Source organism: Megalops cyprinoides, chromosome 19 (genome assembly GCF_013368585.1).
Source record: "Megalops cyprinoides isolate fMegCyp1 chromosome 19, fMegCyp1.pri, whole genome shotgun sequence".
Classification (NCBI taxonomy): Eukaryota; Metazoa; Chordata; class Actinopteri; order Elopiformes; family Megalopidae; genus Megalops; species Megalops cyprinoides.
Window position 1 is genome coordinate 19,327,496 of NC_050601.1, and position 24,211 is coordinate 19,351,706.

The 24,211-nt window shown below is 44.3% G+C and overlaps 1 protein-coding gene across 1 annotated transcript in view; it reads right to left on the minus strand.

The window, feature by feature from the left end:
• LOC118794661 (insulin-like growth factor 2 mRNA-binding protein 1) overlaps window positions 1–24,211 on the minus strand; it is a 74,958-nt gene that overhangs the window by 7,337 nt on the left and 43,410 nt on the right. The window contains exons 7-18 of the mRNA XM_036552910.1: window positions 22,646–22,780; window positions 22,109–22,231; window positions 21,342–21,477; window positions 20,140–20,262; window positions 18,859–18,975; window positions 17,360–17,434; window positions 16,984–17,115; window positions 16,045–16,158; window positions 15,114–15,265; window positions 3,597–3,705; window positions 1,967–2,084; window positions 350–507 (exon numbers count right to left, since the gene is read on the minus strand). Of these exons, the coding sequence (XP_036408803.1) occupies window positions 350–507; window positions 1,967–2,084; window positions 3,597–3,705; window positions 15,114–15,265; window positions 16,045–16,158; window positions 16,984–17,115; window positions 17,360–17,434; window positions 18,859–18,975; window positions 20,140–20,262; window positions 21,342–21,477; window positions 22,109–22,231; window positions 22,646–22,780 (1,492 nt within the window). The remainder of the gene's footprint in view (window positions 1–349; window positions 508–1,966; window positions 2,085–3,596; window positions 3,706–15,113; window positions 15,266–16,044; window positions 16,159–16,983; window positions 17,116–17,359; window positions 17,435–18,858; window positions 18,976–20,139; window positions 20,263–21,341; window positions 21,478–22,108; window positions 22,232–22,645; window positions 22,781–24,211) is intronic.

A 24,211-nucleotide genomic window follows, 5' to 3' on the forward strand; every position in this document is an offset into this window, starting at 1 on the left:
TCAGCTTTTTGCACCGTGTAGTCTGCCCACCACCTTGTTAGAGAGATTTGAGATCTCATTTCGCCAGTTTTAAGATTGAACAGGTCTAACAGGCCTACACAGGGCTTCAAAAAAATGGAACTCTGACATGTCCAGAAAGCTGATCTGGGTGCAACATGGCTGCAGTCAAAGCTTTTAATAAGCATTTCGTATGACTGAAGCCTCTCGTCTGAAGGCTTCCTAAGGCCTGCCCTAAACTGTGCTGAGTGCATGCATAATGTGGCTGCGTTCTCCTGCGTCCCCCACCATCCTCTCCTGAGAACGCGCACTGTGTCATCGGGTGACTGCGCGCGCTCTTCTGCTGCCCTACCTTCCTCTCCAGGGCGGCCAGCAGCTCCTCCAGCCTCTCCCTCTTGAGCTCCACCTGCTCCATCCTGCCCTGCAGGGCGGCGATCTGCTCCTGCGCCCGCTGCAGGCCGGCGATGTGCTCGCTCTTCAGCTCCTTCAGACGGGCGCGGCCGTCCTCACCTGCTGACAGTGACAGATCTCACTGCGCGTGTCCCGAGATCTCCCTCTATCCCGCACGCGCCCGCCAGCACCGCTTCCGTTGCACGGACTGGCGGCACGGTCCGGTGCGGTTTGGGTTGCTACCTGTGCTCGCTCTGCTGCGTTTTTGCTGTGAGATTGTGCACTGGAAGCAGGTGTGTCACACATGATCACTAAGCTTAGGCACTGCCCTTATTCTGCTTGTGCCCATGTATTTTTAAAGATCAGGGCAGGTAGGGCACCTGTCCCCGGGACTCGTACTCAGAAGGCACACCTAACGGTGGAGGCCACTGGAGAGACCTTAACCACGCACAGAATCTGGTTAAACAGTTAATGCAGCTCCTACTCATTTCATTCAGGAATAAAGCGTGCTGTCCAAAATGCACCAAAGACGCACTCTGCTTTGTTTTCCTTCGCAGGCTGTCCCTGTGGATTACGCCTTGTGAGACGGATATACTCAAACTGTCATTGTGTGCCATGTAAAAATACCAGTGTACACTAAAACAGCTACTGCTGGAAATCTATGTGCCAATCATTTTTTAACCTGCTCAGTCTAATGAACACAACTATGTTAGCAGCTTAGTAGAGCTAGTTATGTTCATCTCAGTTACTGCTGGTACTGAATGTTTTCATCTACACATTACAGTCAAAATAAATGTTTTGTTTTACACAGCCAACTGACAAGCTCACCTGGCTAGATTCTGTCAGCATCCGAGTCACTACCCCTGTGCACACATGCTAAAATTAAGCACAGGGACTACAATGACTGAGCTTGCCAGCAGGAAGACCTGTACAAACCAGGCAGATCGATCTCCAAACCTGTTTCTCTTTTCTTAGCAGTAAATCAATGAAGTGATGCACCACCCATTTTCTCTACCTATTTCTGCACTCAAGGGCATAACACCGACACAATCTGGGGCATGCACATTCACTCCTCTGCCCAAATATTACAGTACATTTATCACATCTTTATGTGCATGTTGATTATCACCTGTGAGATGGCCTGTTTATGCATAAGTTGTGCCCACATGAAATATTTTCAGAAGTGTGGACGCAAGAGGCCGCACTTCATGCAGGAAGTGTGGTGCAGTGGTAAAGAGCAAGAGTCATAACTATGAGGTTGCTGGTTCAATTCCCTGCTAGTGTACTGCTGGTGTACGCTTGGGCAAGGTACTTAACCCATAACTGCCTCAGTAATTATCCAGCTGTATAAATGGGTAAAACTGTAAGTTGCTCTGGATAAGAGTGTCTGCTAAATGAGAATAATGTAATATAATGTAATGTGATTATAGCCAGGTCTGACCTGCAGTTAAATGTTTGGGTTTCTCTGGGCTGTGAAAGTAGGACTCTGTACACTTGCGTATAATGCTTATTTAAGTGTATGTGAATGCATTTCATCAGCCTTACAATGCATATATTAGGACATATATTAGGGCAGCACCTGCGTCCAGAGTGGAACGGTTGAGTACATCAGGTGACTCCATGCTCTCCACCAAATGCAGCATGTAGTCCATTACACACAACTGCAGCTGTGCCACCTTCAGCTTCCTGCGGGTATCCTGGAAGCATACACGGACACGTGCATGCACACACGCACACACATACAAACAAAACTGTGGTCAACCATCTACAGTGCCTCCCCCTCCCAGTTCAAAATCTCAGCAGCAACCTTCCATCAAGAGCCACTTGACAGTCTGCAAGTCTATATCCCCACCTAGTGGCACATACAAGTTATTACATCTTAAAACACACATGCTGTTAAATATATACATTTCATGCCTTTATGCATTTATGTATACTAGCCGATGCAGGTTTGTTAACTTTATTAAACAATACTTTTGCATTTTTTGCTTGTTTAAATGGCTTCACATTATAACCTGTACTGTGTGTAACTTCATGTCTGTGCAGGCGTGACACACTATGGACCTCTTCTGTGTGTATGAGAATGTCTCCTGGGTGTACGGTGAGTGTGGGAGGCAGTATAGCCCTTTTTCTTCAGACTGAAATGTATACCTTAGCACGACTATGTCCAGGAAATATTTGCATATCGTATTATTGATATACATGGAACACATAACAATGTAATGTCAGGATTAAACCGTAATATGGACAGAAGCACTGTATTACATTAAATACTGGGGAAGGAACAAAAAACAGGTTATAGCCAATTAGATTAAAATCCCACAAATGCTTTTGAAATACAATACTGCCATCTAAAGGGAATATGGGGAATGTCACTACCTCACACTGTAAACCAGCTGGTATTAAAAAATATGCAAAAAAAAAAAAAAAAAACCCCAACTGGTAACCAAATAGAAAATGTGAGGCGCTTGAATTTTGGGAATATTTTAAGATAAGATAAGAGAGCTTTATAGTCATTGTCCAGGACAACAAAATTACACTTGCTACATGCAGCTTTTAGGCTGGATTTTAACATTGACCAATACCAGAGCTATACCATATGTATTGAGGACTGCAGCCTGCAAAGCTTTTCCTATTCCTATTTTCTATAGTAAATATAGCCGAAAGCTACACTCACAGGGGGCAACTTCATCCCTCTTCTGTTGACAGAGACCCTTCTGGTGAGGAGACACTCAGGCACACTCACCTGTGCTCTTGTTTAGACTGTCAGAGCAGCCTTCTGCCTACCAGGTGGTGGGCCCAAGTTAACCAATGACTGTTTAAACAGCTTTTTTGCACTGAATATTTCAACTCCCCAGGCAGCTGTTTTTGGAGAGGTGGTTGTCAGGTCATTATATAATTCTATAAATGCTACAGAATCCACCACATACCCCATTTATGTCAAGAGACCTGACGCAATTCACGCACCTTAATAAATTTGACAGTCATAACATTTATACACTTTGTGATGAAACTACACTTGGCTCGTATGATTTTTAAGTGTGGAGTATGAGTTTTAAATGTGGATAGCTGACTGGCAAAGTGGTTAAGGGGGTTATTACTACCTTGCTTAAGTATATGATGTAGGCATTTCCATGTATGTTATGGATTAACGCATTTTTACTTATTTTTCAGTGAAGTCATAACTTCGCTCTTATGCCTTTTCTTACTTTCAGATATGGCACCATCACGGCGGCGGGCAGTTCCGCCTCTCCCGCTTCCTGACCCTCGGTCCCACGGAAAACATCCTTCCGCGCAGCATCGCAACAGCTCAGCAATCTGTAGATGCACAGCGACGGTGTAAACAGACGAGTTACTGACACGCAGAGAAGCATCAGCTACCATCTAACAGGGGATCGGGAACATTTTTTTTAACTCAAGCTTAATCGGCACTGTAGATTTATGAGCACCTCAGTGGCTAACCTTATACCATATCTATACCTACCTCTTAATTGACTTACGTTACCGTACACACCTAGTTTGACACCTGGCTAAGTCAGATAAAATCGCCCATGTGTCAGCAAAATCTCATGGTTTAGCGAGTTAGTTGAAAATGCTAAAGCTAATCACCAAGATAAGATTTGCTACATAGAAGTATTACATGTAAACAAAGTGCATCTCTGTATTTATTACGGAATCTAGCCAAGTCAACTACTGGCTAGTTACACCGCCAACAATAAGACAGCTAATCGTGCTAAATTATGTATGGGCGTTTTAATGAAAGGGTCCTGACCATTATTATAGCTCGTTGACAATTTAGATAACGTTAGCTCACTATGTGGCTGTTCCTGTGTTTACAACACAGCCACTGTACCCTCACACGGACTTGTTCAAGATCTGTAGGGAGCACGATAGGTAGGTAACCAAGTCAATCAGTGTCAGATCTATTTACGTTAGTTTGTTAGAAAAATCTGCAGTAATACAGCTAGTAAGCGGACAACCTGTCAGGAACTGGACTAGTCTATGTTAGCTAATGTTAACTTGCAACAATGCAACGCAACGGTCCGCATACTTCCTTCTTAAAAATCAGTTCAACAGAACGCTTAATCACTTCACTGTAATATATGGCTTTTCGTGAAACTATGTATGCAGCTGCGCTACCTAAGCATAATACATTATGTTTGAAAAGATATGAACAAATAACTAGCCGTACAGCTACTTACAACTGAGCTCGTTCAGTCGCCATTTTCTCTCTTCAAACCCCAGTTGAAAATCAGCGGCTTAACCGCTGATTGGTTACATTTCATCCTATCGGTGCTGAAAGGAAACTCATCATCAGAGAGGAAGTGTACGCTTTATGATACGTTAAGTTTTGAACATCATTGACTACGAGGTTCATAAAATCTAAAAAAAAGTAGAGTCGCGTAAAAGAGATTCTTGATGATTCAACACAAGTAAATACCCTATGGGCAAGCACCCCCGAATAGATGTGCAATGTAATTGTCAGCCGTTTAAATCTCAACACCATTTAGTTGATAGGACCTGCCATACACAAACTGTCCACATTCAATAGAGCCATCGTTGTCCAAGTAGACCAACGTTTCCCAAACCTCACCTGGAGGACCCCTTGTCCTGTATGTTTTAGATCTCTCCCTGCTCCAACACAGCTGATTTAAATGACCAGTTCGTTATTAAACAGCTTCAGGAGTTCATAATGAGTTGATCATTTGAATCAGTTGTGTTGGAGCAGGGAGAGATCTAAAACATGCAGGACAAGGGGTCCTCCAGGAGAGGTTTGGGAAATGCTGAGGTAGACAGACACATATTGAATCAGTCTTCAGTCTAACTCTTGAATGCCTTCTCTTAGAGTTATGTACTTGCCTGAAGATTTAGCATACCTAAACATCTAATGACTACATTTGAATGTTATTTGAGAAGGATGCAGAGATGCAAGGGAAGGCAGCCAGGAAAGTGTTGGAGGTGTCTTCTAGTTCAAGTCTTAAAGGATTGCTCCACTCCAACAGGAATGTTTAAGCAATCCCTGCAGTTTTTATTCCTCACAACATGTGCCTGGATACTGCAGAGGAAAACTTTGAATTGAACAAGCTATCTGATACAAGCTCCAACCAGTCCAACATCTTCCTCTTGATTCTGGGTATCAGAAGAGACTGCAATCTGCATGTTTCATAAAAATGTACCTGTCACCTGTTAAGAGGCAGTCAGAGTTTAACTGCTTACAAAGTATGGTACATTTTTATCAATGAATTTTGGCCAGAACAATATTACTTGTTGTAGAGAGGCACCACCTCAGGCTGAATATGTCATTCTGAGAGCATCCAAGGAACTATTGGCACAGGACAGAAATCTAAAACCAGTATTTTAAAATTCTGAACAGAATTCTCAACTTTGTCCGGACTGGGGCTTTGTTAGTGAGAAATCTCAACAAAGCAGAGCCTGCATCTTTCTTCCTCTCCACCCGGCCCTCTATCCGCTCATTGCTTTCATCCCTTTGAGTCACCAGTGACTGCAGTGTGCAGCTGCCCTCCTCTCTGCCTGCTCCTGACGGAGAGGCCACTTCCTGTTTGCCTTCTGTGTCTGAGTGGGAGGTTGGCAGTAAACTGGGCTGAAGGATCAGAAGGATGATGTAGTGAGAGCTTCCCAGGGTTACTGGAGGCCAGAGAGACAATGTTAAGTGAGTGTCCAGTGTGCTACAATCTGAGACATACTGAACGATCCAGACATGAAGTCAAAGTATGCTATATTGCTGTGCTTCGGTGACAGTGGTTAAGTCTGCAAACGTCAATGTGCTCCCAGTTAATCCTTTCCTGACCTCTTCTCTGAGATTTCATTAGCCTGTTCATATGTTGATAGAGGATTTATGATATTTTTATAGACTTTCTCAGCTGGGAAATTATATTCTTTGGTTCTTGAACCTGCAGTGCAGTATTTGAAAAAGGATATGTTTCTGTCATGATACAAGCTCTAGTGCTCTCTCAATGAGCAGCTCCATGGTCCCATAGCAAAATATTTGGTGTTAAATAAAACTTAGAGCCAAGCCGGGTTCAAATTTATTCCACCAGAGTTCATTTAACAGTAATAATTTTGCTGTGCAGAGCTGAAATCTAAACAAACAAGGCAACTTTAATAAACCACTTCATTTAATTTGATGAGGATGAAATTGTTTGCACTAGTCCTTTCTGCATTTTGAGAGATGCTTCCATGCTCAGCTTGTCCCTGTCTGAAGCAGCCGCACAGGTCGTTAAATTCCTCCTTGAATGAGGTGAAGAGAGATTTATACGTGTAAGACCATCCAAATGTCACAGTCTAAAAAGACAGGTAATTTCCGCATACCATGAGGCACCGGAGCGTGGAAAGGTGTAAACTCGGTGCAAGGTGAAGCCAGGAGAAATGAACTTTAAACAGCTATTACCCAGATTTTGTGATCAGCTATAGCCATTAACACACATTTAAAAATACAATGGCACTTGAAGATTCAGAGGTCTGCATTGCAGTTTTCCATGTTCCTCTCCTTTCCATCTACAAGCAATATAGATGATTTTTTTTCTGTTCACTTCTGAATGAATTGACACAAATTTGCCAGAATTTTATAGTATTCCAACAGAATGCACAACAAATCCATAAAAATAACTTTTGAATCCTTTTTATCCTTACTAATATTTGTCATGTAGGTGCATCAGTTTAGTTGATGGTCTTGTATGACTTGGGGACTACACCTCCTTTTTTTTTTACCAAATTATTTGAAAATATTCACAGAATGCATAATGACTTTTTAAACTACAAAAGTTACTGACATAAATGAAACTCTGAAAGCTTTCAGATAGTGTCATTCTAAATATATCATCTTAATTTTATGAAAGTTCAACATTCTGCTATAGTGTGAAATCAGATCATCTTGAGCAGTATGCTCTCAGCTCCTGGTAAAACTTGACACATTTATTTGTCCCATTGAGGTAGCTGCTCAGACACATTTAAAGGTGTCTGTCTTACTCCAGAAGTGATTCATTTAAGATTCATTTTCAGATATGACTCATTGAAGTTAGCCAAGTTATACCATGTTATTCTTCCGACAATCCAGGCATCTTTTAATGCATTGTAACCTCTGATGTCCACATGTGCAGATAAATTTGGTTTAATTAAGCACTTCACATGCAGTAACATATCTATAGTATTTCAGCTTTGTTGGAAATAAAATATGCATATATGCATGTGTATGAAAGGAATGAAATAGGCACAGCAACCGAAGTAGTCTAAATGATGAAATCTAGGGTTAACAGTGACTACAATAAAAACTCACACAGACACACAAGTTCCGCTTTCTCTTCTTTTAATAACACATTCATTTCTATGGTCTGTTTGTTTACAAGGAGTTAAAAAACAAGTGATGATAAGAACTAACGAAATAGGCAGAAGGTAAAGTTCAGAGGTGCTGAAACACAGGGAGTTGTAGAAGGGAGGGTAAGCCATTCTGCCACCTCCCCCTTCCTCTCAAGTGTCGCAGCTAATGAAATGGATCTATTCTTTCCAAACAATTCTTTAATATATCATGCTGTTCTGAAACATCTGGCAGAGTATTATGTAGCAGTTCACAGAGAAAGAGTTCTAATGCATCCAACACAAGAAATACAATCCCATGTCATTTTAGAAAGCAATCGAAAACAAACAAAAGATGAAGTGTGTGAGGTTAAAGATAGAAGTCTAATGAACAAAATGCAATTGAATAATGAAATATAACAGTTATTTCTCTGTTTAAGTAAAACGACTAATTTTCAGCTCTCCAATTTTAGTTTTTTTTTTCCTTGCAATTATATTTTCAAAACCCCTTCTATGGAGAAAAAAAAATCATCTTTGGAAGAAGTAAAATTATTTTTCTTTTAGACTATTAACTACAGTATATGGAGATGCCACTACCCAGTTTTATTATTTATTTTAGTTTTTTTTTTGACATTTTAAACTTTTTTGATGTGTTTTTTATTTTATGTTTTTGCTATTTTTCCTAAGAGGTAGATCAACAAAAAAATTACATGGTTACAGATATTGTGCCCCTAGATTCAGGGAGTGAAGACAACGAAGGGGATTGTGGGAAGGGGCTAGGACCATGAAGGGAGTGTGGGAAGGGAGTGGGGCTGGCAATCACAGATCAGAGCAATGCTAAACTCATAGCCGCAGTCCCACTGGTTATCAACAGGTATTTCTGTCTCGGTCCCTATTAAGGGAGCGTCTGTTTGTATCTCCGGTTTCCTTTATGTGAATGGGGCTACCGCACATGCACTGACGAGAGAACCACTGCAGGAATGGAAAGAGGTGTTGTGGCAGTCAAGAGTTTACCCACCAAATGGTTTACGATAATGAACAGAAATGTCAGCAGCGTGGATGAGTAAAACTTATGTATTTACATCTTTTTATTCATTTATTTATTTTGCCAGCTACACAATCCTACCTTAATTGGCAAAGCTAGCTAATTCTTAAGTTCATCAGTCAAGCTAGCTATTTAACCAAGTGAGTGTGATTGTGTTGGTTGCTAGATAGTTATGGTAACTAGTCAGTGTAAATATCCCGGCACATTAATCGTAGCCAGCTATGCTTGCTTGTCTTGCTATTGTAACTAGAAAGACAAAGTAGGCCTCCACCCACTTTGGGGCTGGGGAAGGATTATGGGAAGCAGGCAGGGCAGGGGAGGGTTTGTGGGATGGGGCAGGGCCAGAGGGGTAGCGGTTGATATTTGGGATGTTTTGTAGAATATTGAGGAGGCATAAGGGAGACGGGTTGTGCTGTTTCAGCTGTGAGGTATAGAGGCATTACACATCTTCAGCATCTACATTGTACCTCTACGGTTGGCTCATCACACAAAGCGATTGTGATGTATTTGGCCAGTACAAAACACACGTCAGTCTGGAGAAGTGTGATCCAACGTACGTCACCACTGTCACCAATCAGCCCCCAGCATACCAAACCCATACCATAACCCATTCAAGCCAGTACTAACATGACAAGTTCACCGTGAGCGATTCCACTCTTCCACATAAGATCTCTGTCTGAATAGCACCGCTAGGGTTTTAGCGCGACTTCATTCCTCAATTTGCCCCTATTCTAGCTGAAACCGCCCCTCCCCACCCCCCTGCTCCTCTCACAAGTCAACCCCTAACCCCCGCCCTCACATTTTTACTGTCCCAACTCTAAACTGGAGAGATAACATAAAACCAAAATGAGAGAAATAATAGAAATAAATTAACAAAATCTAAAAGGTACTGTAAAAATGCATTGTTTTCGCTGTTGTCCGGTGTGAGAGAAAAAAAAAAAAAAACGATCTTGTGGCTAAGTCTTGAGGTAGCGTTCCAAGGTTATGTGTGAGGTTTGGTTTTTCTGTGTAGCACCCGTTACGCATCTTGTACGTAACACCCAGAGCATTGAGTGTGGTGTACGTCTTCTCAGCTCAATCTGCTGTTTGCACGGACCAAAAAGAAACTCTTTCTGGAGCAAACAAAAGTCCATGCTCTGACTGGTGGGTGATGGGTACCTTTTTACTGAAGTAAAACAGACTAATTAGAGTAACAGACAGCCAGTAAAGGTGTCACTTGCATGTAGTTTTGGTGCAACTGCCACCCATTCGCATTTAAAAAAAAAAACAAAAAAAAAAACTGAAGGCCCACATCTGTGGAATTGTTTTTGTTTGCAGAAATACATGGCATTTCCGTGCCAGTAACGGACTCTCATTCACTTCCTGGCTAAGGAACGTGTTAGCATTCTAGCTTCACGGAATCCGAGAGTACTGGAGGAGAGCATGCTACTCATAAAGTGAACCGGGTTCCACAACATGTTTTATCATCAGGTTATCTATTGTGGCTCAAACGTAATCCTTTTCCTATCTTTGAAAAGTAAAAGTAGTTTGGCACAATTATTATTTTGTCTTACGCTTCGTATGTGAGTTACACGTTAGAATTTTTAAACTTTTAAATTTGCCATTTTTGAAATAATAAAACCCATGATTGTAAAACTACTCCAAGCTAAAGAAACAGAAATAAAACGGTAATAATAAAACAAAAAAAGGGGTTGAACGGAAAAATGAGAAAACAGGCACAAATGAAGCCAAGCAGAGAGGATGACCTCAGTAGATTTCCACTACCCCTGAAACAACTCTTACTCAAAACCAATACGTTAAGAAGTCCTCATTTTATGGTGTACTGAGAAAAAAAGTCCCAAATCTGGGGAGAGGGAGGGGACAGGGAGGGGAGCAGCACAGGGAAAAGAGGGTTAACGATGGTACAGAATCTGAGAGAGAGAGGGACCTGGAAAAGAAGTTTACATTGCATTCTTGGAGTCTTACCACCCTCTGGAGATTCAGAGGGTGGTAAGACTCATGACTGATCTTGAGAACTGTGTTAATAAAGGCCTGATGTCTATGGCAAAGCATTCCAGGAATAGAGCAGAGACATCTCTCTCTCTCCCTCTCTCTCTTACTGTATTTATCAAATATCTGTATTTATTGCCTCACAAATCTCAAAGCAGCAATGCCACTCCCCCTAAACCGCTGTTCTCAACATGACCCCCTCTAACTCTCCTCCTCACTCCTCTACCCCTTCTTCCTGAAAAAAAAATCCTTTCCTATTTTCATCTTTGCATCATATAAAACTCCTGGACTTTTTCAGTCATTTGTTATCCCTATCCAAAGTTGTCTCTTTTTTTAGTTATTTTTTTTTTTGAAACAGTAAGTAACCAGATGTCATGTCCAAATAAAGCTTGCTGTTTAACAAGATAATGGGGAAAAAACATGATAACGGACATAAACAAAAATAGGCTGCAGTCTGAACAAATCAAAGCAGGTCTTTGTGTCTGTGAACAGAGCTCTGCGGTTTTGAAGAGACACAAACTTCTTGGAACCTTTTTTTTCCCTCTGGTGTGACTAATAGCCTCCAATTACTCTAGAATGGGGCTTGTTGATTGGATGGCTATTATTGCATATGTTCTGGAATAAAACCCACTTTGAAATACAACCGCATTGAAATAATACACCTGTACATTAACTAGCGCGTATCACGGGGTGGTGATACGTTCCCAGATTTGAGCTACAACAGTCTTCATAAACGGCCTCAACCAAAATGTTTCCGCTGAACATTTTTTGAATCGGAGAGCGGCGGTGCTCCTCGACAAAAGGTTCCCAAAAGAAGTTACTGTCTCTTTAAAAATGGAAGCGCAAACACTAGAATAGACTTTCTCCTGTTGAAGGTTAGCGAGCACATTAAAAGCTGCTGGCCCAACCTGTGATGAGATGATGTAGCGCAGCAGGCCGTAAAAGATGCAATCTGACAGGAATCGTACGGTGGTCTTTCACGTTTTGCCTAAGTATCTTTCCTTGTCTTTTCATTTTTTTCATTTTTTTTACAGTAATTTTAAAAATACAAAACTTTTTCATCTTTTTAGCTGCTCTTTTACATCTTATGTACAGGTTAAATCTATTTATTTATTTTACTCCATTCATTCATCATTTTTCTCTTTTTTCTTACGTTTTGTAGCTAGTTGCTCCCATTTTAAAAAGTTTTAGAACATCCCCGGTTTCTTTAAAAAAAATCATAACAGTAAAAAAAAATTAAAAATTAAAAATTAAAACCAAGGCCATAGGTTCTCTCAACTTTTTCTGTTTTTCTTTTTTTTTTTCTTTCCCCACTATCCCCAACCCTCCATTTTTAAACATTTCAACAAATCAATAACACACACACACATACACTCTCTCTCTCTCTCTCTCTCTCTCTCTCTCTCTCTCTCGCTCTCTCTCGCTCTCTCTCACACACACTCACCCAGGCAATGGGAACATCAGAGCTGTGAGATCAGCACTCAGAGCCTGTAAATATCCATGTTCAGCGGGCAGGAGCAGGGAAATGGCTGAGTGTAGCCAAGGGTTCACTCATTCCGCTCTCCCTTGCTGTACATGTCCGTCAGTCTGGCATCAGCCCTGTGCTGGTGGCACAAAACCATGACAGACCAAAACTCCCTCTGATGTCAGACTGCGGGCTGGCAGGCCGAGCCCAGAACATCCAGATTAGAACATCAGGCATGTTCTGCACAGTGCTGTATGTGTGCTGCATTAAAATGCAGATGAAAACGTAGATATGGAGAATCCACAAGCAGAACCAGTCAAAGCCAAAATTCATGATAGCAACAGCAGCAGGATAATTACACCTCAATCCCATTAAGATCACTGTCCATTTAGGTATAATCAGAAAAGGAAAGAATGTTATTTAAATGCAGTACACAATTTCCTTTCAGATTATACCCACAAGACTTAAATTTTGTTCTACATTTAAAAATATATACATAAGTATATAATTTTTCAAAGATCTGAAACATACTCTCAAATATGGGACACACGCTGTTCTGCATGTGGATGTTCATTCGCAATGCCTGATTGAGTCGTACAGCTCTAGTCCCCATTGTCCACTTGATGCAAACATTAGCACGCACCAGAAGCCACTCCACAGCAGCAATAACAATGTTTGCAGCCACTGCCACCAAACGGCCCATTGTTATTAGCAGAGTTTGGAACCTGGGAGTGTAACTTCGTGGGCATTCTGATTAAAACAAGTAATCAAACATGCCAAAAAAAAAAAAAAAACAGAAAAAATACCAAAGCAACGAGACAAAACATAAAAAGAAAGATACTTCTCATCTTTTTCTTAAAAAAATAAAATATTCAAGACTATCAGCTTTTATATAAAACACCAGCAAGCGAAAAAAAAAAGGTTAGGAACAAACACTGAGGTAACAATACCCTGAGGTAGGTTTTTTTCTTGCTTCTTATCTCTTATTATCTCATAACGGTGAAAACTTCCAACTACACCCTTTTCTGACTTTAGAAGCTCACCAGCAGCACTTTGGGAGGGAGGGAGAGGGAGAAGGGAAGCCACCTCCATGCCATTAATTGTCTCCGGAGGAACAGCGACCTCTCTTCTATGGGCCGGACAAAAAAAAAAAAAAAAAAGCAATGGAGAAAGTGCATTCATGCAGACATTCATGACTTCAAGTCAAGGGACCCTGGTCTGCCGACCATTTAAGGCAAATGACGGGCTTGTTCTGGGCCACACCCATCTCATAAAACAATGTGAAATCGTGATAGAAACGGTCTTTTTTGCCTTGTCCTGTGTGCCTGGAGCAGGTGCACATTCACTGAAACTGAAAAGTGGGACAACAAGCGCATCTTTTCGGCAAAACGAGCGGCCGGCGTTGACGTCGTAGCCTGGTGGAACTGAAGGACCGCGGGTCCTCCTGCAGGGCCAGAGACTGCATAGAGAGGCACTTTAAGGGGGGAGGGACCTCCCGAAAAATGTAATATCTAATATTTCCATCCTCCCCCCGTCTAAAGAGAACATGATAAGTCTTCAAAGTCTCCCTCACATACAAGCTGGTTTATGAGGCCAACACGACTGAAAAAGCTAATCATCTGATTCGCCAGTCGATGGGAGTGGGGTCTCAGGAATAACATGTCTCCAAGGTGTTGGGTAACTGTGAATTCCTGGCAAGGGGGGGCAGAAGGATGCCCTCCTGGTAAACACCTACTCCATCATATATTGGTTCCTCCCAGATTTCCAAAAACGGTAGGGTAGGGTAAACACGTTGTCCCCTGGGAAGGGGAAAGAAAGGGTGACACCTTGTCACCCCAATTGTGTGCGCCATGTATTAGGGGACTTGAGTCCAGTACCGGCATCTGTATATGTATCGCCATAAATAAGTTGCCATTAGATGCAAGCCACTCATCAAATGGTTGATTTAATTTTACATTATATGGTTTCCACGAGAGCTGGCTGTTGCAATAGAACTGCAAGACCAGTACAGAACAGCGCACTGACTGCAGTCTTAACGCTCGGGCCATCGCTGATTCCAAAGTCGAGATCCGCGACCAGGACGGACAACCCTCTCCCGACGCGATCTTAGCGGTCTTGGACCTTGCTGACACTCGCGTGCAGCATTGCTTTTTCAAGTTCATGTAGACTGCATTTCAAACTTCTTTTTCTCTCAGCGCACCTTTGCTTTTAACCTCCCTTCAGCGTCCCCCGAAGGGGATCTCGAGAGCGGCCCCAAGAGCCGAGGCTCCTCCCTTTGTCTTAGACAGGGTAGGCAGATCACCTGATCCACTACCTCACCCTGGGCAGTGGCTTCTCAGCCCCCTCTCCCATCTCCCCATCACTGCACAATTTTATCATAGTATGTATATATTCATTTTTATTTGCTAAAAAAACCACCCTTGAAATCAAGAGTGACTGGAAATGGCTTTTGACTGAGGGGGGCTCACTGATGTTGCGAGGGCCTGTCAGAGTGTGCGTTTCAGCGGGAGCTTTCCTCCTTTCGGATCCACAGAGGCAAAAGAAAAGGAGGCAACTCCTTCAAACGGACTTGACAAGACCAGCGCTACCCTGAAGGCACGAGCAGCTTTTTTTTCTGAAGCGCACACAAGGGGGCGCCCTAGTTCACACTTCCAGTCGATCTCCTAGTTGCTGTGCCAGCCCCGTGCGCCTTTTCCCCATTTCCAGTCACTCTCTGGCCTGGCATCTGGTCTCTGTTTTCTATCGTTTTGTGTTCTTTTTTTGTCGTTTAATGTTTTTTTTTTTTAATCCACTCTCACACGATTCCCCCACCCCTCTCTGTTTGACATGCATTCACTCCCTGTCTCCCAGTCAGACTGTGTCGCTCTCTCCCACGCCACCAGCCGCTGTCCGTCCAGAGGGGCTCCGCCCCCTCACTTCCTGCGGGCGGGCTGACCGTCCTGGGCCAATCCCTGTGTCCCGGGCTCAACAGGAGGGTGCGGGTGCGGTCCCGGAGGGCCCCCCATGCCCCCTTTCTGCTGCTGCTGCTTGACCTGAGTCAGAATGTCCCTAATCTTCCGCTGGGCCAGCTGAAAGGGACAGAGGGAGAGGAACAGAGGGGATAGAAGGTGAGAGATTTGCAGAGACACATGTACAAGAGGTCGGGCAAAGACAATGGGACAATGAGTTCAGATCATGGCAAATGCACTCCTTGTCCTAAGCATTTTGGTTGCGCACTGGAACACTGCTGTTGCACCCTTAGGCAAGGTACTTAACCCACAATTGCGTCAGTAAATATCCACCTGTATACATGGATAACATTGTAAAAAACTGTAACCAATGTAAGTCGCTCTGGATAAGAACATCTGCTAAATGCAAGTAATGTAATGTAAGGCAATGAGCAAAGGGATTTGCCAAACCTGCACCTTTAAGAGGCTGGCTGTACAAACAGGAACTTACAGGAACATACTGTGATGACAAATTAACATTGACACCATTCAAATGCAACCAGGTGAGATGGTGTTAATGGAACACAACATGATGATCCACCACAACAGTAGGTTCTCATAAAATCATACACCCAGCTACGTTTTTGTTAGTTTGTTTTAATGAAGTCACGATTCATCTCCAGTGCGCTCATTTAATACCACCTGAGAAAAAGTTCACCTCTGTTCATTCAAATTTCAGCCTCGATGCCAAAGTTACTCATATTCCACAGAATCCAAAATTCTGCCCTGTGCTCTTGCCCGTTTCTGGACACGGGGTCATGAGATGAAGCCACGCTGAGGATTTTGGGTGCAGTTTGGGAGCCGCCGTGCTGCGGAAGGGGAAGGCTGTCCTGACCACTGGGTGGGGAGGGGTGTCTCACCTGGCTTGCATAGAAGTGTCCGATGATCTTGACGATGACCTGGTCGTTCTCGTCGGGGGTCTGCTCGCGGGGGACCACCACCTCAGCGGCAGTCAGGTTCTGCAGCTCGTTCACCTGGGAGTTAGGTGGAGAGGGGGGACCCGGTTGAACATCTGTGTTACCCATTTGCATATCTGCGACATTAAGTTAGCGTTAATCTGTCAGTAACTTGCAATCAGTATTGTTCAACACCCCCAACATGATAATGTAACCATAGTCACTTCCAGCCAAAAGCTGAAACTGGTCCCAGGTCAGTGTTTGGCACCTATCTGTAAGGCAGAACCTGGTTTGATTTGTTAGAATAACCTAGTTATTCCATAACAGAGCCAGCGTTTAAATACAACATTAAATCATGTGTTAATTTAGTTAAACAATGTTACCCTGGATTTGGCAAGCTCTGTGCCCGCATTATGAGAAAGGTTAAAAATAAACACAAGAAAATAACACTGATGATCATGCAAAGGCAGGAAGACACAGGAGGAACATTACATGCACTGTATTCCGGTCAATCACAGAAGATGAAGCGTGATGCGATGAACCTGTGACACCCAGCTGTGGCACCCCATGTTCATCTCATAAACACAGCCAGGACAACTTCAACACTAAGTCTAATTCTGCTTCTTCATTTCCCACTCAGCCACTTCACCCTTCATGGAAATGTAGGGTACCCTGGCAACCCAAACTGTGCCCATTAACATTTACAGCTCCACAGAGTATGACCCCCTGGTGTTGGCTAACAGCAACAACACTGTTGAGCTTCAGCCTTCACTGAAGGACCATACTCTCCCTTGGTGAGGGTTTACTGAGTTCTAGGCTTCCGTTTCCAATGTTTAGACCTCATCTCCTTCCGGGACGGAGAAAGCACGCCCCTGCCCCCACCCCACACGGCACGCGCCTCACCGTTTTCCCGCCCTTCCCGATGACACGGCCCGCGGCGGTGGCTGCTACTTTGATGTGCGTCTCCAGCTTCACCTCCTCTTTCGGTCCAAAGAAGTTCTCCTCCTTCAGCTTGCCGTAGATCCTGCCCTGAGCCTGCAGAGGGCGATGTGGAGTCAAAGTCAGGGTAGGCGCAGAGGAGAGTAGGACGAATGGTCAGATATGAACACTGACTACACAGAAACAGAGACCCAACTGACTACACAGAAACAGAGACCCAATTAACACGGTCCCTTACATATACACACACATACATAGTACACAGAGTGGGGCAGAAGTCTGTATGTGTGGTCACCATCACAGTAACACGCGGGTATGTTTGGATCTGCATCAACCATACCTTGAACTGGGCCTCAGGGGGGCCGGTTACAATGACCATGCGCATCTTCGAGTCCGGAGTCTCGGCCGGAGCGATCTGCAGAGAGTCACGCAGCGTTATTGAACACCAATAATCAATCAAAGTCACACTCCTGCATCATCTCCAAAAGGGCCAAATGCTGAAACAGAAACTCAAGCTTTGAATACAAATAGTGTATGTTTCCCCTGTTTACAGTGGTAACCAAAACAGGAAGAGCATAATATGATAAGATGAAATTCCTTCATTTTCACGTTTTTGGGCACAAATTCTAAATCATTTAATTTAAAGTTGCTGTGATTATAGAACATCAGGGAAGTATCACCAGTGTATGCCCCTTCAATATACAACATGTAATCACTGCCAATCTAGGAATACTACATCTATGATATAATTTCAGAGCAATGCATGGTCTCTCTCTAGTAATGCTATTCATGTTTTTATGTTTCTCTTAATGGGGCTTATTATGGATGTTACTGTCTGTACACTGGATATGTATTTTAGTTCTGGTAAGCACAGTAAACTTGCATTACAGTGTTTCCTTACAAATATAATATACTCGCTAGTCTGGGAATGCTTTAGCCACACCTAGCACTATTGCCCATATTGATCAGGTAAATGCACTAATGTTCCTCTACATTATAAGTCATTCTCAATAAGGACATCCACTAAATGACTGTAATGGAACGTGAAATGAGCATCTGTGTGCGTCTGCACTGTGTGCCTGAGATCATCAGCGTATGTAGCAGAGATGAAAGTAGTCCTGAGCTGGTATGGCAGCAGGTGGCAGGCCAGTTTCAGAGGTGATGTCACTCCCTGCTACTTGTTAGCTAGTGTTGTTGCTTATGGAGCTAGGGGTAAATTGCCCTTAGCTGAACTGGTAAAGACGCTGGTAATCTGGGGGAGCTGCGCACTGAGAAAAGGTGTTCTGACCTCAATGGTGGAGGTATGGACCCCTTTCACATTCATTACAAATATATGTGTGTGTGTGCATCTGTGTGTGTGTGTGTGGGGGAGAGAGAGAGAGAGAGTGTGTGTGTGCGTGTGTGTGTGTGCGTGTGTGTGTGTGTGTGTATGTGTGTGTATGTGTGTATATGTGCATGTGAGAGCGTGTGCATATGTGTGTGTATGTGCCTGTGTGTGTGTGCCTGTGTGTGCGTGTGTGGGTGTGTGCCTGTGTGTGCGTGTGTGTGTGTGTGTGTGTGCGTGTGTGGGTGTGTGTGTGTGCGTGTGTGAGTGTGTGCCTGTGTGTGCGTGTGTGTGTGTGTGTGTGCGTGTGTGGGTGTGTGTGTGTGCGTGTGTGAGTGTGTGCCTGTGTGTGCGTGTGTGTGTGTGTGTGTGCGTGTGTGGGTGTGTGTGTGTGTGAGTGTGTGCCTGTGTGTGCGTGTGTGGGTGTGTGCGTGTGTGGGTGTGTGTGTGTGTGCGTGTGTGTGTGTGTCTCCATGTGAAGCAGCTGAGTAAACGCAGCCTGCTCCCACTCTCACCTTGATGGAGGCTCCGGCGAAGCGGCTGAGCTGTTTGATGTGCTGGCCCTTCTTGCCGATGATGGCTCCCACGGCCTGGGCCGGGATGTACACGTGCACCGTCTCCTGCTCCGGCGTCTGCAGGACGAAGCACACAGCCGCGCCGTTAACCCCAACCCCCGCTGATCGCTACACCCCCACACCGTGTTTTGCAGAGTTAGTCCTAAACCAGAGGTTTGTGGATATAAACGTCTAGGAGTAAAAGGACAGAATGTATGCACAGCCTGTCAGCAATGTTGGCCGGGTTTGTACTACTAATGTGGACTTAAACTCAAATTCATATGCAATTATTCATATAACACACTACTTTACTTCTAGAATGTCGGATACCTCTGCCCTGATATAATTCAAAACACAGGTTTTGTCAGAATACTTTCACAAAAAAAAATCCAGCAGTATTTTTGACTTATCTAACAGTTCTATATCTACAATTATGATGTTTGCTCAAGTATCTCAGGACCATGATTATGATGTCTCACTATTCAAATAGTTCTATGTTTGTTCTTAAAACCACTATATACCCTTCTCTCCGTTGTATCAGTAAACAGAGGCCCAGGCACTGATGAGGGATCCACTGAAAGGGCGAGACCACTTGTCCTCACTTCATACACATATACATATCACCTTCCAAGCTGTTATTCAGTCTGAACACTGTGTACCGTCAGGCAACAGAAAGCAGTAGTACTTGAGCAACGCCTCTACGATATGATGTATGAGTCAGGTAAGAAGGCCTGTTGACCAGAGAACCGTTTTACCACAATGATATTGCTTTATCGGGGGATAAATGAACTAAGTCTGTTAAATCTCAAAGGATAAAGGAGATGGAACTGGAAGTGTACTTCTTATCAACCCTTCCATTTATTTATTCGGCAGGACCTTTTTCCCAGGATGACTCACAGAGCGCGTGCAGACAAAACCTCAGGAATCAGCACAAAGCACACGGCGCCTTGCAGAAACTTTCACAAATTAACACAGCGCAAGAGGGGGCCTTTGTCTCCCGGCCATTGGTTCAGGCACAGCTCAGAGTCGCAGCTGGAAAACTCCTGCCCATGTACCCTTTCATAAATGTACCAGTTTGAGAATCTACAAATAACTGCAATAAGAGGTCTAAAAAATAAATGGCAGAAAGTAGATGAGGCTGAATTAACGCCATTTCAGCACGTAATGTTATCTTTTGCGATGTGCGGAGATGGAGCCAAAGGCGTCAGCCTTGCTTTCGAAGCTTCTGAAGTGTCTGCTTACTCCGAAAGTGCCGTAGGGGCCGCCGGGAGTCGAGTTTCCGGGGGGAGGCGGTGGCATGGCAGAGGACGGGGGAAACAGCCCCAGGGCGCCCAGGTTGAGTCCGGGGATCAGGTGAGTCTGTTGCTGGAGAGATGAAGGGGCAGGGCCAGGGGAGAGACAAAGAGAAGGGAAATGTAAACCTGCGCGACTGGATTCGGAGACAGAACACTATGCAAATACACAAACAGACGCGTTGTTTGATGAGGGCTGAAGTTGCGCTGGTCTCGGCTGACAATTGACAACTGTTGCTTCCGTGCGAAGTGGAACTGCAACACACGTGCGCGCGCACCCACACACATACACACACACACACACACACACAAACACACGCACACAATTTCCTTCGTGTAACGTTTTCTGCCTTTGGTGACATTTGACTTGTTTGCTTAACCGCAACACGGCACAAGACACACTGGCCTCATTGTCATCGCAGCGCACTCGCACGGCATCCCCGCGGCACCCCCCCATCACTGCAACGGAGTTCCCCCCTCTTCTTTTACAGGGAAGGGACAGCTGCGGAGGCTGCGCTGGGTAAGCTATTCTTTGTTTTGAATGCATCCGCCTATATTCACATGGGTAAATTCAAATGCGCTTGCTCCTCTGAGATGGAAGCTGCTGTTACCCTGCAGCGTCAGGTAGCGGTGCCTTGTGTGCGTGTACATTTCCGCAGCCGTTTTGGATCGGAAGAGGTTTCTTCAAATCAAAGCGAACTTTAACCCAGTGCTGTAGCTCTGCACGCGTGGATAAGACGGAGTGCAAGGGGCAGTCTCGGTGACATTCTTTGCGTCACTGGATCAGCGCGGTGCAAAATCTCTCGTCACTTGATGAGCAACCACGTTCCGCTGTGTCGGGCTGAACAATTAATGCCAACTGTAGGTGAATAACAGACCACTAAGGTGAACTGGTGAAACCTACCGAGCTCCAGCAAACTGGAATTAGCAATACCACAGAAGAGGAGAAATGAGAAATTTTACCATGCAGCACAATCAGCATTAGACCAAACACCTTTTAACTTACGACGTCCCTGAGGCTAGGGTAACAGTTTTTTCCCATCCTGGATGGAGCTCTCATTAGATATGCCATTACACGGATCCTTCACCCCCCACATTTAGCAGAATCCTTGCTGAGGGTCAGGGACCCTGTTGTGCGCTGAACAGACTCACGTTCATGGCGGCGATGTCGTTGTCGTAGGCCTCGCGCACTTTCTTCATGATCTCCTGCTCGGCCAGGCAGCAGGCCTCGATGGGGCCCTTCACCGTGATGGTCCTCTCCGGGTTGTACAGTGTCAGGTCCTGCAGCCTGAGGGAGGAACGGGGGGAGAGACTGCGTTTTAGAGCCACCCCCCACGCTAGTCAACGTGCATGGCCCAATCCAGACCCACCCCCCAACCCAATCCTCTAAACTGTTCTTTACCCATTCACATTTACATTGACATTTATTCATTTGGCAGACACAAGTGAGAACACCACAAGCAAATTGCCATAAAGCACGCAAATAGCCAAACAGCAAAACGTGTAGCAAACTACCTAGCCAACCAGCCGATAAAACATTAACATTAGCTACCTAGTTGAAGTTAGCAAAATGAACACTTTTTATAGGCAGTTTCATAGTTAGGTAGCTAGCTTATGTGCTCACACCCAATAAATCTTGGGGATTTCATTACTTTTTTCTCTGCAGCTTAACGGCTTATAGTAGATAACTATTTGTAACTCCATTGCTTCTTGTGAGACTTACTCCTGAAGAGCTTCCTCCTAAAAATTCAAAAAAGGACTGGACAGATATCACCAATGTGGTGACAGTGCTAAACAGGCAACTGTAGGCTAAGTAGAGCTTCAGTCATCTTGCTTTTACCTAACCAGGCCTTTCAGATCTGTGAGGTGGAAGGTGGTAGCTCATTATGTTCCCATGCACTAGAATTGGGGACACTCACGGGGAGATGGTGATCTTGGTGTCCGTGTCCTGCTCCACCTTCTTCAAGTTGCGCCCCTCTTTGCCGATCAGTCGCCCCACAAAGTTGTTGTGGGCCAGGATCTTCAACGGGACCTCATCAGCCCTGAGGGGGGAGGACATAGCCTCAATCAAATACATGCCCTCACTCACACACACTTTAAGTCGATCTCCTCCTCATACCTCCATACACACTAGAGAGGTTTAACCCATAATGCAGTACTCACTAAGCATTAATGTTACTCCATTTTTTTTCTGCTTTGCATTTACCCGATCAATATGAGCAACAGTGCTAGATGTGGTTAAAGCATTACCAGACTAGCAAGTATATATGTAAATAAACACTAATGCAAGTGTACTACGCTTACTAGAACTAAAATACAAATCCTGAGCACAGACAATTCTGATTACAGTAAATGTTAACGTATTTTCCACATCACTGAGGAAAGATCAAAATTCAATGTGCTTTTGTTACTCAAAATGACAGACAACCCCCCCTAGTGGTGGCCTCCGCACTCACGTCTTGGTGTCCTTGGCCTCTTGGTGCATGATTTCCAGGATCATGCGGCAGGCGGCCGAGCAGCCCTCGGGGGTGGAGTGGATGCTGATGGGCTTCTCGGCGGCCCCAGCGTTCTCCTTGCGGTGGACGTCGATCCTGAGCGGAAGGGGGAGCGAGGGGAGAGACGACATCAGCCAATGCCAAGGGCCCGGCCCTTCCCGCGCTCCAATCGTATCTGACTCACGCAGTAATTAGAAACAACTGTGGGAAAGATGGCGGTGTGCGCTGACAAAGCTGCAATTCGCCTCTACGCTTCAGGCTAAATGCCTGAAGGTTTGCGTCCAGTGTACAGGTTACTTGTTTTTGAACTGGGTTGCTGTCGGAGTAAGAGTTTGTGACCCTATTGCCTTCCTCAGCAAATAAATGGTAAATAAATTCTCAGTAAATAAATGGATAACATGTAAAGAAAACTGTAACCTGTGTAAGTCACTCTGGATAAGAGCGCCCGCTAAATGTCAACAATGTAATGCAGTTCATCCACTAAACCAAGCGACACTCTGGACAAGAACTGGCGCAAAAGGCCACCATCTTAAATTGCAGCCTCCTCCACCCTGCTTTCCTAACCTACACTTGTACTTGACAGATAACACGGGAGGGTGTCCTACTATTTTGGAAACATGGCATGATAAGCCTGTACGGAACACAACGTACACACATGCACTGAGGCAACCGCAGCAGCAGTGACCCAGGGGGCTACACACTCTCAAGCTGAGACTATTCCAGGACGTGTTTCACTTCATGACTTTCAGTTCCATTCCGTGTAAGGAACACGGTCCCCCTCTCGTGTCAAGAACATTTTTAGCAGCTTAGCTCAAATGGACAATTACAGGAGCGTTCCCGCGTGCCCCCGGGACGCACATGAAACGGCAAGCACAAATTCACTTTAATCACGATTTGGATTACGATCCTGCGGCACATGGCGATGGCTCTGTGCAGAATGCAATCTTGACTAAAAACGGTGGCTTTCCATTCACATTATGGGCTCTGCGTACAGGTGAAAAATGTTCCCCCTTTACGGTATGTGCTTCAGCTGGTCTTTCCTGTTCTGTTGGATATGTGTTTGAGCAAATGTAAAGAACAGGCGAAGTTACATAGACACGTATAGTTAGCATAACATTTTGAGAATATCTGGCCCTTGGACAGATTCAGTGCAGCTGTCTCAATTAGAAACAATTAGTTGTTTAATTACTTGTTCTAGGCCTCATCAAACAACTAATTACTCAATTAAGCTGAATACTTGTTTGTATTATTAATTTGTTTAAGGGACTCCTATGAATAGAAATAGCTTACAGAATCACCTTACTTGTTTTCATGCTGCTCAGACAAACACATTTCCAATAACCCGTATCTGCAACAAACTGTTGCCAAATAGAGAACAACATTAAATCAACAGCTCAATCAAACCTAATTATTTGAGAGCTGGGCTGGAATGAGCTCCAGCAAATACTCTGGGAGCAGAGTTTCGAAACGCTAAGCTAGATGCGTAGCTGTCTATGAGTACTCCTTTGCCCGCACAGTGCCACCCCA